The following is a 13045-nucleotide window of genomic DNA, read 5'->3' as shown; positions in this document are numbered from 1 at the left end:
AAGCAGATAAAGTGAATGACAACTCTCGCTAGATCGGCAAACGCATAGGACAATTTCTGATCAGTACTGGCATGCATGGGGCTTTCGTCATCAGCTTTGACGTCTTCACTCATTGCTACTGCCGAGAGTTCGAAGGCTAGTGGCTGGCGGCCATCCTCGAACAAAAGTTGTCAAAGTCATCGGGAAGCCTATAAGCTCCCTCCAGACCTTAAAGATCGCTCGGAAATGGATCGATTTAGAGGTCGACATGGAGAGAATCCACATGAGCCGGTTAGTGATCGCCCATGATAAGGCCTTCTCCTAGGAAATCCAGATGACGACAAGGGTTAATTTGCAAAAGGAAAATAAGAAAACGAATTGAGGGCAAGTGGTGACCTTCTATTCGCTTTCATTGCATGGTCAACATGTGGGTCACCTCCAAGCTTGTGATAAAAGTTAGTGACTAAATTAGAAATAAGTACAAAGTTTAGTGATTTTGGGTATCTTTTACCCCATAAAAGACACGCCTTGTTGCAGAAAATTGAGTTGCAAAGATAGAGGCTAGCGTGAATCTCTCTCTCTCTCTCTCTCCACCAACCGATGATAGGTCCAATCGCTAGAACATAATCTTTGAATCGAGCAATTGTCTTTAATACTTTTAATATAGAGGCATTAATACAACTCTTCATCAAAAATAGTGTTAGGACATGTTTGGTATTGTTGTGTTTTTTAAATACAAATTACTTTTTATTCAAAATTTTAGAGAAATAGTGTTTAGTTAAAAATTATTTGTTTTAAAGTTCACCTCCTTGTAGAAAAAGAAATTAAATTATTTTAATATATACATATATATAGATTTCACTTTTAATTTTCCATATTCACTTTTTTATTAATTTATTTTATTTAAAAACAATAACATATTATGTAGTAATTTTTATTTTTTCCCTTCCCCGAAATTTACAAAAGAAATGAAATGAAATAAAAATACAAATGTTTTTATGTAATCTTTATATATTTTGATGTAAAATATTTTCAAAGTCTATCAAAAACAAATAGAGTCTTAGCTTAAATGTTTATTTAAAGTGCTTATTCAAAATATTTATATCTCTTTTAGTCATTTTACGTGTCTACAATCCAAAAATAAAATGTTAATCAAATACATATTATTTAATTCTGATATTAATAAATATGACATTTTATTAATTTATTAAATATTATTTTTATAATACAACAATATCAAACATACCCTTAACTCGAACAGAAGAGGATGGATGTGTTAAATATTCAATAATTATTGCAAATGCTGTTAAATCTTTTTAATATAAAGTGTAGATGATGTAACGAATTTAAAAAGAAAAAAAAAAGTTGAGAAGGAGAGAAAATTGATCTCGGTGGGCCTATAGGCCCATCACATCAAGCCCACAGTGATATGGGGTGGGCCCACCCCTTAAGGTTATCTATATATTTTTTTTTCTTATTATTGTTAAAATAGTTAATGTAATGAAAATGTCATCTTATTTCTCTCTTTTCCTCTTAGCCCCTCTCTCTATCTGGCAAATTAGTTAGAATCCAAAAGTTTAATCTTTTTCTCTCTTTTTGGTTTGACGATAATTAAATCATCACCAAATCAAAGAAAAATAGATCGTCAAACAATTGAATTATAAATAGTTTTTCATATGAGAAAAAGAAAGTGATAATGAGATAAAATATAAAAATATTTTTGTCATATTAAAATTTTTAACAATACATGAATTAATAATGAATGGTAAAATGTAACATTTCGTATCGTGATAGGAAGTATCGAAACAACTTATCTTAATGGGTATACACAAATTTCTCAAGAGTCACCTATTCTTGAGCTACCCTATCTCAAACACACTTAACCTGAGAGTTTTTTATTCATATTTAACTTAAAAAGTATTCAATTAATATTATTTTCTTCTTTACGTATACTCAATATAGTAGTATGTATTCTTTGAGTACTTAAAATATTACATAAAATGTAGAAATAAATAATTAAATAAATTAGTTGACAGGAATGGGATGAAAATAAAGAGACAATGACGTTGAAAGGGGTCTTTTGTCTAAACTAATAATTGTATTAATTAATGAATAAAATAAAGGTCTTGAGTGTGATACACATAAAAAATGTGATAGCAAGGTAAGACGAAAACGATATGAAATAAAAATAAAAAATAATATTTAAAAAAAATAAAAAATATGAAAAAATATGTAAATAAAAAATATAAGGATTTTTTGTAAATATAATTTTAATATAAAAATAATTATTTAATTAAATATAAATATAAATTTTATCATTCATTTATGTAAATATAGACACAAGTACTTTCTGTCTCTAATGTGATTGTCAGGACAAAAGAGACAAAAATTTAATCTATAACGTGGTCACGAAATAGAAAAGCATTTCCAATAGTTTTTCGATAATGCAAAATGGGTCTGAAATGTTTTTAAAATTACAAAAAATACTTGCAAAATATTTTTTGAATATTTCTTGACATTTTAAGATAGAAAACATTTCAAAAATGGAAAAACAATACCACTTCGATATTTTTACTAAGGTAGCGTTTGTTAAAATAATTAAAATAATGTTATATCAATATAATATTAGAATATTTTTTGACCAAGATATAAAATGATCAAAATAAGGTTAAGTATTTTTAAATTTTTATCAAATTATTTGTTAAATTTTTTGAGATGTACTGAAGAACACATGCATAATTTTTTTTTTTATCTGTAAAGATCAAGATAAATTTATTTAAAGAAGATAAAAGATAAATTTATCTAAAAAATTCAAATAAAAAATGACGTGACTTTTTCTTTAAGGAATATTAAATAAATTTAATAAATATAATAAAAAAATTAAAATATTTTTATATTTATTTTTTTTAATTTAAATTTTGATTAACAAAGTAGGGTGGTATGGGAATTCAAAGGGGCTTAAAAGGTAGAAAGGGGTGTTATTAAGGGTATTTGAGAAAAAGTGGATCAATTATTGGATGGTAAGGAGGACAAGGACAGGGACAGAGTCCGAACCTGGGGAGAGGATAGAAATCTCATGTCTTGTCTCCGTCCTCTCCCTTTCATCTTTCCACTTTGTGGCCATCAATGAATCTCATTTCGATTTCAAAACCAGACGCATGCAATTCAGGGGCGGAGCAGAAAATATTTTGAGTGAGCGCGAAATTTATTAAAATAATAATAATAATATAAATATATTAAAAATTAATATAATTTATTTATTTTTTTATTAAAATCTAACAAAGATTTTAATTTTAAAAATCTCTCCATAAAACAAATGATAATTAAATTTAATATAACAAGTAATAATTACTATAGCCATGGACCTATCCAATCTCCAATCTAGGGTTCCGCCCCACCCTCGTTCACTCCACCATCATCTCTTGCCCAAACCCTCGTCCTTTACCTACCACCGCGACAAACGCCTCATCATCGATGCCTTCTTCCTCACCATTCCCTTCCTCTTCTACCTCATATCCACCGCCTTTGGACTCTTCTGCTCCCCCAGATTCATTCGACACCAACCCAAACCCAACCTATTCGAAATCGTCATCGATGATGCGAAGAGACGGTCAAGCAGGCGACAGCGAGCGACGAAGGGTCGGAACCCGGAGAAGGGGCGAGCCGGCGAGTAACAATGCGAGAGAGCTCAGAGAGGCAGCAGCAAGCGAGAACATGAGCGAGACTGCGAGAGACCAAGGTCTGAGGGAAAGCCGGTGAGGACGAACAATCGAGGCGGTGAGAACGAGGCCGAGGAGGCGCCGGTGAGTGACGGAGCCACCGAGCCAGACAGAGGCAAGAGCAAAGGGTAGGGTGCAGGGGGTGGGCGGCGGCTGAGGGCTAGCGCTTGAGTGAAAGAGAAAATGAAGGTGGGGCATAGGAGGGTTTGCAGACTTTGGGCAGCCTCAGTGCGGGCCAAAAATTAATGGCGGGCCAAGGCCCAGTGAGGGCCATGGCCTGCACTCGGCCTATGCTGGCTCCGCCCCCATGCTATATATATATAGAGAGAGAGAGAGAGGGGGGGCATGAAATTATTATTAAGTGAAGCCTTAAAAAGCAAGGAAATAAGAATGAATGGATGAAGGACTCTCACGATATAAATAGAGCGATCAAATAAATAATATATCGGTGTTAATTTGATGAGTTGCGAATTTGATCATTGTTTTGTGTAAGAATTAAAAATTTAATCTGCGATTTATCTTTTCTAACATAATCGAGAACCCGAATATCAAATATTATGCAAGACAAACATCTCAAAAATATATCAATGATGCAAAAGTAGTGATTCACTTGTGAAGTGAAGTGGAGGGGAGACCAGAACTGAGAAAGTTGGGTCATCCCAATCCCTAACCCAAGGCTTCACGCAATTGGAATGATTATCCATTTATCACTGCCCCACCCATTTCGTCATATCCCAAACCCCCAAACCTTTCGTCAACAATCCCATCACGCAATTGCACTGCCCTTCCCCAAAGGCCGCCCGTCACCTAACCCCCCATTCCAATGACTCAACGCCTCTTTCCTTTCGGGACATTCCAAAAGAAAATTAAATATATTATTTCATACCCCTAAATAATTTCTATAAATTAATGTCACATATATATATATATATAAATAATTGTAAAATATATAATAAAATTTTCAACAAAAAATATCATAACCTCCTAACATAAACATATATAATTTAAACAAACCAACAATTTTGCCTAATAGATAATATATGTAATATTTTCATTTTTTGCACAATTTTGCAACCGATGAAGGGTTTAGAGTTTTTAAATATTGTCTTAACTGAGGGTGAACTAGAGATAAACAATGAAAAGTAAAATAAAAATTTTGATCACCTAGAGAAAAGAATTGCTTAGAGGTTGCTACCATATGATCAATATGGTACGTACCAAGTGGCATGGTCAGGTATTGACAATAATAGTAATAGTATAATGAAATGAAAATAAATAAGAATTGTCTCTAAGAGTTCTTCCTATGATGATCAATATCTCATGGTAAATACAGAATTATATATCAATATTTACATTTTTTCTATATATGTAGGAAAAGGAACTTAATAATCTCTTAGGATTATTCAGGTATAGAAAATGTTTTTTATTTTAAAAAATTATTAAATAATTAAATCTTATATTTTAATTTTTTAACTTTATACTATGAATTAGAAAATATCATTTTTTTTAATTTTTTCTAAATTTTCTAATGATACAAAATTTTGAAATATAAAATGTTAGAATATTTTTAATTATGAAATTAAACCTAAAAAACTAAAAAATGTTTTTGTCTGATTCTTTCATTTTCTCTTGATTCTTTAGATCTATATATCTATTCCACGAATCTATGTCTCTGTCTATAAATCTTTGAAGGGCATAGGCATTTGGATTCCATTCCAATGAAGAATTAGAGGTTCATAATCATTAACCAATATATTTTTCTCTCTTGTCTTTATTTGGGAAGAAAACGATGTATTGTTTGTTTTAAAGAAAAAAAAATCTCATCTACCAAATCTCAAAACAATCTTGAATCAGAAGTGAGATTTCAAGAAATAACACATCTATATCAATAATCAAGCTGAAAGGTCTAAATAAAATTTTGTAATACTATAACATCCAAAATTTTGAAAATAAATATTAACTATTAATTCCAACGTTTAGAGCAATTGGTGATATATAGAATACTTGTGAGTTAAAAAAATTTAAGAGAGGATATTAAATTTATTGTATTTCTAAATGAGGAAGTGATCGGAAATTTGTAGAATTTTTAGGACTTAAATTATTAAGTGTTTAAAGTAAATTAAATATTATAAAAAAATTAATTAATATGTATATATATAAAATAAAATAACTAAATAATTAAATAAAATAAAATAAAAAGAGATTGTAAATTGGAGCATGTTGCTGTGCGTGATTTGTTCTCATAATGAATGAGTAAATTATATACATATATAATTTTATCATATATTATATCAATGGCATAATGCATATATATATATATATATGTTAATATAGTCTTACCTTCTCACCAATTTCAATGTGATTTTGGGCCAAGCAATTATTCTCCAATTTTAATGTAATTCCAGCCATAAACGTGAAAGCTTGGATTAGCGTTGGAGAAGAAGAAATCAGAGAAATTAATTGTGAATAATGATGGCAATTGAGGAAGGGATATGTTTGTAGAAAAGTCAAAAATTAAGAAAATAAAATGGTGAAGCAGTGGCTGCCGAGTTCGCTTTATAGTTACATATATATATATATATATAAGATGTGTGTGATAACTTGAATTAGTGGATATTATAATAAAATTAAATGTAAGGCAAGTCAAGGCAAATTATTGTCAAGTATGGGAAAAGATGATCTTGGAAAAAGGGATAGCCATATTGGGTGTGGGAAAATTGTAAATGTGGTCAAATGGATTGGATAGAAGCACGCAGGTGTCATGATACTCCTACGGAACTTTAATTGGAAATCTAACCTCCATATTGCTAAAAATTAATTTGTGGTGCAAATAAAATTACAATTCTATTTGTCTGCTCCTCCCTCGCGTTTGTCAAGTCTTCTAATCGCTATCCATGTATATAAATATATTTATGTTAAGAGGAGAGAAGGTAATAGAGGAGGCCGCACGACGTGGGCAGCAAGCCAAACCAGTTAAAAGAGAGAAATTAAGGGAGCAAATTGGAGGAGAAGATTGAAGAAGAAGAGCAACAAGCAGCAGCGAAGAAGTGGAGAAATTTGGGGTGAAGAAGTTTGGATTTTAATTAGCGTTCGTATAATCAGGTAAGTAGGAAATAAGTATATTAGACACTGTGCGGTGGATTTAATTTTTAGACAGATAAATTTAGTATCTGGACTGTGGCTTTGAAGTATTAGTAAAAAGTTATTATTTTGCAGCGGTTGAGCAAGGAAGTTGGAATCCATTACTGGAAGGCAAGCTCCTAACCCTCCTCTCGCGTTATTTATTTCCCGCGAAAGTCTTCGAGGTTTCTTATACTCTAAACCCTCTCTCACCATGACTCGGTTCTACGCACAAATAATAATAATCCGCGTAGTAACAATTTTATGACTTTTATTTTATTAATGAGTTTATTGTTAATGGGATAAGCTAAGTAAAGATGTCATGACATCTTTTATATCGACCGTCACAGAGCTTCGTATCGCTCCACCTCCCTTGGGAATGATGCCGAACCCATTGGGGTTAGGTTCCTAGAGAAATTGGTTATGGTCAGAATTAGAAGAATGTGCTAAAGAGTCTATTATGTATGTTGAGATGGTTTTTATGAATGAGGAAGAATGATAATGATATCATGATATTATGTGGTTATGTACATGAAGAGTTTTGGAGAAATGTTGTGTAATGTTAAGTTTATAGGCTATAAAAGTTAATGGTGTCGATAAGTGTGTCTAAGGGTATGGGTACAAAGCCACTGACTGTTGACCGTGGGTCGTGGCAGTTGATGGCTGGATGTATGGGTGCCAGTCATCGGTTGTTACGATAAGCGCTAGACGGCCAGAAGAGCTGGTACTCCAGATTCCCGCCTTGGTTTGTGCATTTCATGATGTGTGTGCCACAAGGGGCCGGGTTGCATTCACGTGGGGACATGCTTTGTGTGTGATGGGATGTATGAGCATTTGCACGACCCGGTTGGTCTAAGAGCCAATTTGGGTATCCTAGGTGAACATATGCATTTAGAGCATGCTGCATGTGTGTATTCCTATGTGAGGCATAGCAAGTGTAACGCCCCGTAAATGCCAATTTAATTTAATTTTGGGGTAATTTAAATTAAAAGAAATATTAAAATAATTTGTTGTGATTTAATAAAATTTACTTATGTGATTTTAAGGAAATAAGAAATTAAAATAATTAATTAATTTGTTTTAGGAATTTCTGGAATTATAGGAAAATTAAAAGAAATTCAATAATGGGATTTTCAGAAATTTCGGGAGTTAATGTAATTAATTAAGTGGGCGTTAGTGCAATTAACGGAAAGTTTCGGGTGCTGGCGTGTGTTGCAGAAAAGGGCTCAAAATCACCTTAAATATATCATAATGCACTATAGGGGTAAGGGCAGGCGCGGGCGCGAGCGGTCGCGCGCGAGGGCAGCCGTGGGCAAGGCGCGGGATCGAATCCGCGGGCGAGCAGGCGCGAGGCAGTGAAATTCGGCCAATTTTAATTCAGCCAGGCGTCCAAAAACGACGCCGTTTCGTCTATGGCGGTGGCCTCCAGCAGCCACCCGCGCGCTGCCACGTGGCCGCGCCTCAGCCGTCGCTTTTTGCCTCTTTTAAAGCCCGAATTCAGGCACTTCTTTTGCTCAAACAGTGAGCAAATCTTGGGGAATTTCCGCGAGCAAGAGCTGGGAAATTTGGCGATTTTAAGGCTGAAAACTTGGTTAAATCAGGTTTAATTTGCATTTTAATTATCCAGGTATGTAGAGCAGCTAGTAATTAATATTCTGTACGGTCAGAATTTCGTTTTGCGTCCAATTTTATTAATTTTGGCAAATAATTGGGATATTGCAGTTTGTATAATTTTTACTACTTTTGGACCCAACGAGCCTAAGGATATCTCTGATAAGGCAAGTTCTTCTTACCTATCTCGTCGTTTCTTTCGTTGGCGATTTATTGGGCCTTCCTTCGTTTGTTTCGGCTATTAATTAAATATGAAGTTTTAAACGGTTAGTTTAAGATTTAATTTATTAAATGGATCTCGTGGGTTTTATTTGTTGGTTGACTACGGGGGTTTGTGCCACCCCCCTGCCTGTTGGGAATGATGCCGTACTCACCCAGGACTAGGTTCTTAGCGGTTCGGGTATTAATTGGATTTTTTGGTTATTTTCTGGCTGGAGCGGTTGTGCAGTGGGGGCTAGGATCGATGGTTCGGTGACGGAGTGACTGTCGTACGGACTACCTTAGGCCGCCGGCGAGTCTCTCCTACCCACTAACCGTTGACCGGTGCCAAGCACTGCTAACTTGCTTAGCCGTTATGTGATTATAGCATGCCTGCTTATATTTTATTCTCGTTGCATGGCTTGATGTGCACATGGATACGGGCTGCATGTTGGGATTAACATGATTTGGTTATGCTTGGTCACGGGCATTTTAGCTTGATTATGATGCATCCAGCACGGGCATATGCATCGTGTGTGGCTTACTATATGGGCGGAGCATGGCCTGATGCTTGGATGTATGGGCGCCTGGTATCACGTTGATGCTCACTACGCCATTGCATTTTATGTGCATTGCATGGCTACTGATAGTATTTAGTTCTCGGACGGGAGTACCGTTCCGAGGGAGCCTATGGCTCGGTTGTCGGGAGTACCGACGTGGATACGGGTGACGGGAGTACCGCCCCGGGACAGTGCGCACAGGTTTGTTGAGGATATTGTTGCCTTCCAGGGCAGCGGCAGGTTGGTATGGGACTTGGGTGCCAGGTGTCTTGTGTGGGCCCCAAGGACCGGTATGTGCTTTCACTATACTGCACTGTTGTGTTGTAGCGTCTCATGACTTGTGTGTACTTGTGGGGCTGTGTTTGGGATGGTCTCTTCTTTTATTTATAGCCTTTCATTTCTTATAAACTTGCTGAGTCTTGCGACTCACCTTGCTTTCCATCATTCCAGGTAAGGGTAAAGCAAAGGCCGAGGGCGAGGATCGTTCCATTTAGCAGCCGGCCGCGTTGGTAAGGTGTACAGTTAGCTGCCCCCGTCATCTATGATGTTTTGCTAGAGTCGCTGTCTTTTATTTTTGACTGTGCCAGGTTGTCATGTGTACCTCCTATTGTTGGCACAGGGTCTGTATGTATTTTTATATACTTCATGACCGCTGTATCAGCGGGGTGCTTGTGGGCATGCATGTTTACCGTTTTGCTTCCGCTGTTAAATTTCTTATTTATGCATGCCAGGGCATTTCTGTCTTTTGTCTATTCCTCTTCCCTTCTGTGAGCGCACTCGTTCGGATAGACCGGGTGGTTGGGATATCCGGGCGGGGGTGCTTACAATGTTGGTATCAGAGCGTCATTAAGTCTATTTGGGGGACAAGTAACTGTACACCAAGGCTGTTAGGTAGAGTTAGAGTGTTAGGACGTGTCTGTTATTACGAAATGCGTTCTAATTAATTCTGGTTGTATAGGTATCATGGACGCACGACGTGGGCGAGGTCGTGGTAGACCGTCGGCACGAGGTAGAGGACACCTTGTCCCTACTCCGGAGGTTCAGGCTACAGGTGCGGGAGAGCAGAGACAGCCAGGACCACCAGATATGCAGGAGACATTAGCGGGTATTTTACGAGCCGTAGATGTACTGGCAGCATCTCAGTTGCGACAGGAGCGCAGACATGATGATAGGACCGCTACGGCCCAGGCGTCGCATTCAGGTACGTCGGGAACAGGGGACGGTTCAGGTGCTACAGTGCTTAGAGATTTTATGGCCCTGCGACCACCAGAGTTTAGTGGAGGCGCTGATGCGACGGTGGCTGAGGATTGGTTACTAGCGGTGGAGAAGCATTTGAGATCCATAGACTGTGCAGAGGCCCACAGAGTTCGACTGGGGACTTTCTTGTTACGAGGTGACGCCGAGCGGTGGTGGGAGACCACCAGACAGAGATATGGCGATGGAGGTCCGACATGGGCACAGTTCGTCGAGGCGTTCAATGAGACCTATGTACCAGCTTGGATCAGAGAGCAGAAGGTGTTTGAGTTCATTGAGTTACAACAGGGCAGTAAGACAGTTACGCAGTATGAGACTGAGTTCGTGGCATTATCTCGTTATGCTCCTGAGTTAGTGACCCCTGAGTCGCGTCGAGTTAGCAAGTTTCAGAGGGGGTTACGACCAGAGATCCGTCATGCCATGGCTGGTATTGAGGCCCCTGACTTCCCTACGGCTGTTCAGCGAGCCCACGCGGTGGAGAGGGATCGATTGGAGGCCCGAGCAGAGCAGTTAGTCTTGAAGGGTGCAGGGAGCAGCAGTAAGAAGAGGAAGTGGGATGCAGGCAGCCAGAGTTCGGGGTTTCCACAGTGCCGGCAGTGCGGGCAGAGACACCAGGGGCAGTGTCGGGAGGTACGTCGAGATGTATGTTATCGCTGTGGTCAGCCGGGGCATTTGAAGAGAGACTGTCCACAGGCGCCTAGACCGACTACACCAGCCCCACCAGCTACACCGGCCACAGGGCAGGAGATTATTTGTTTTCGCTGTGGACAGAGGGGCCACCGAGCGAACAGGTGCACCCAGCCAGCACAGAGTGGAGGGCCACGGACTGGAGGTGTGGGGCCCAGACCAGTTCAGAGACAGTCTGCACCTAGGGCGCAGGGTTCAAGAGCGCCATTACCTCTTCCAGCAGCACAGCGCCCGGGACCTACAGAGAGAGTTCAGATGCAGGGACAGGCATTTGCAGTGTCAGCGACCGAGGCAGCTGAGAGCAGTGATATAGTGCAAGGTATACTTACTCTCTATGGCCATGACGTACGTGCCCTATTTGATACAGGTTCCACCCACTCTTTCATAGCACCCCATTTGTTGCATAAGATCCCAGTCCCGTGTAACCCCTTACCATATGATTTATCTATTTCGACACCGGGAGGGACGGTGTTGTTGGGGAGTGAGATGGTCAGGGATTGCGAGATAGGGATTTACGACCAGGTATTTGTGGGGGATCTTGTTGTTTTGGCGATCCAGGATTTTGACTTACTGTTGGGTATGGATTGGCTCTCTCGGCACTATGCTCGGGTTGATTGTCGTCGGAAGGTAATTTCATTTGAGCATCCGGGGAGACCAGTTGTTACATACCGGGGTGTGAAACCAGTGGTGACTACGCCGATGATATCGGTTATGCACGCCGAGAGACTTATTCGACGTGGGTGTGAAGCCTACTTTGCGTTCGTGACCGTGATAGCGGGGGAGAAGAAGGAGTTGGCTGCCTATCCTGTGGTGCGAGACTTTCCAGATGTGTTCCCAGATGAGTTGCCGGGACTACCACCGCACCGGGAGATTGATTTTGCAGTCGATCTGATGCCAGGTACGCAGCCTATTTCCAAGACTCCTTACCGTATGGCTGCCAATGAACTGAAAGAACTCAAGGTGCAATTGCAAGATCTTTTGGAGAAAGGTTTTATTCGGCCGAGCACATCGCCATGGGGGGCCCCAGTATTATTTGTGCGCAAGAAGGACGGGTCTATGCGACTTTGTATAGATTACCGACAGCTTAATCAGGTAACAATCAAGAACAAGTACCCCCTACCCCGTGTGGATGATTTACTGGATCAGTTGCGTGGTGCATCGATGTTTTCCAAGATAGATTTGCGGTCAGGTTATCATCAGGTGCGAGTCAGAGATGAGGATATTGCAAAGACCGCATTTCGTACACGTTACGGCCATTATGAGTTTGTGGTCATGCCGTTTGGGCTGACCAATGCACCTGCAGTGTTCATGGATCTGATGAATAGGGTATTCAAGGAATATTTGGATTCTTTTGTCATAGTTTTCATTGACGACATCCTAATTTACTCACCGAGCCCTGAGACACACGAGGCACATCTGAGCGTGGTTCTGCAGAAGCTCAGAGATGAGCAGTTATATGCCAAGTTTTCGAAATGTGAGTTTTGGCAGACCCGAGTGGTATTCTTGGGACACGTGGTCTCAGGAGAGGGTATCTCAGTAGACCCAGAGAAGACTAGAGCCGTGATGGATTGGCCGAGACCGATGACAGTGACAGAGATTCGGAGTTTTCTTGGCCTTGCCGGATATTATCGACGGTTCATAGAGGGTTTTGCACGGCTTGCATCTCCCCTGACGAAGCTGACAAGGAAGGGCACCAGATTTATTTGGGATGAGTCTTGCGAGAGATCATTCCAGGAGTTAAAGCGGCGTTTGACTTCGGCGCCAGTACTGACGATACCCAGGTGTGGTGAGTTATTTACTGTATATAGTGATGCCTCGTATGCAGGGTTGGGATGTGTTTTGATGCAGGACGGCCGAGTGAATGCTTATGCATCCAGACAGTTGAAGAGGCACGAAGAGAATTATCCCACACATGAT

General features: G+C 39.1%; 1 protein-coding gene across 1 annotated transcript; it reads left to right on the top strand.

The window, feature by feature from the left end:
- Nucleotides 1–8367: 8367 nt before the first annotated feature.
- On the top strand, nt 8368–11472 carry LOC127806395 (uncharacterized). Its single transcript, XM_052343648.1, has 3 exons — nt 8368–9696; nt 10146–11406; nt 11448–11472. Exons 2-3 carry the CDS (start codon nt 10151–10153, stop codon nt 11470–11472), a joined length of 1281 nt encoding a protein of 426 aa, XP_052199608.1. The 5' UTR covers nt 8368–9696; nt 10146–10150.
- Nucleotides 11473–13045: the final 1573 nt, after the last annotated feature.

Source organism: Diospyros lotus, chromosome 7, assembly GCF_014633365.1.
Source record: "Diospyros lotus cultivar Yz01 chromosome 7, ASM1463336v1, whole genome shotgun sequence".
NCBI classification, from domain to species: domain Eukaryota; kingdom Viridiplantae; phylum Streptophyta; class Magnoliopsida; order Ericales; family Ebenaceae; genus Diospyros; species Diospyros lotus.
This window is presented reverse-complemented; position numbering and strand designations above follow the sequence as displayed.

Coding starts and splice junctions, on each gene's coding strand:
- LOC127806395 (XM_052343648.1), top strand. CDS start 10,151: ATGGACGCACGACGTGGGCGAGGTCGTGGTAGACCGTCGGCACGAGGT. Junction 11,407..11,447: donor CAGGGACAGGCATTTGCAGT/GTCAGCGACCGA, acceptor ATATAGTGCAAG/GTATACTTACTCTCTATGGC.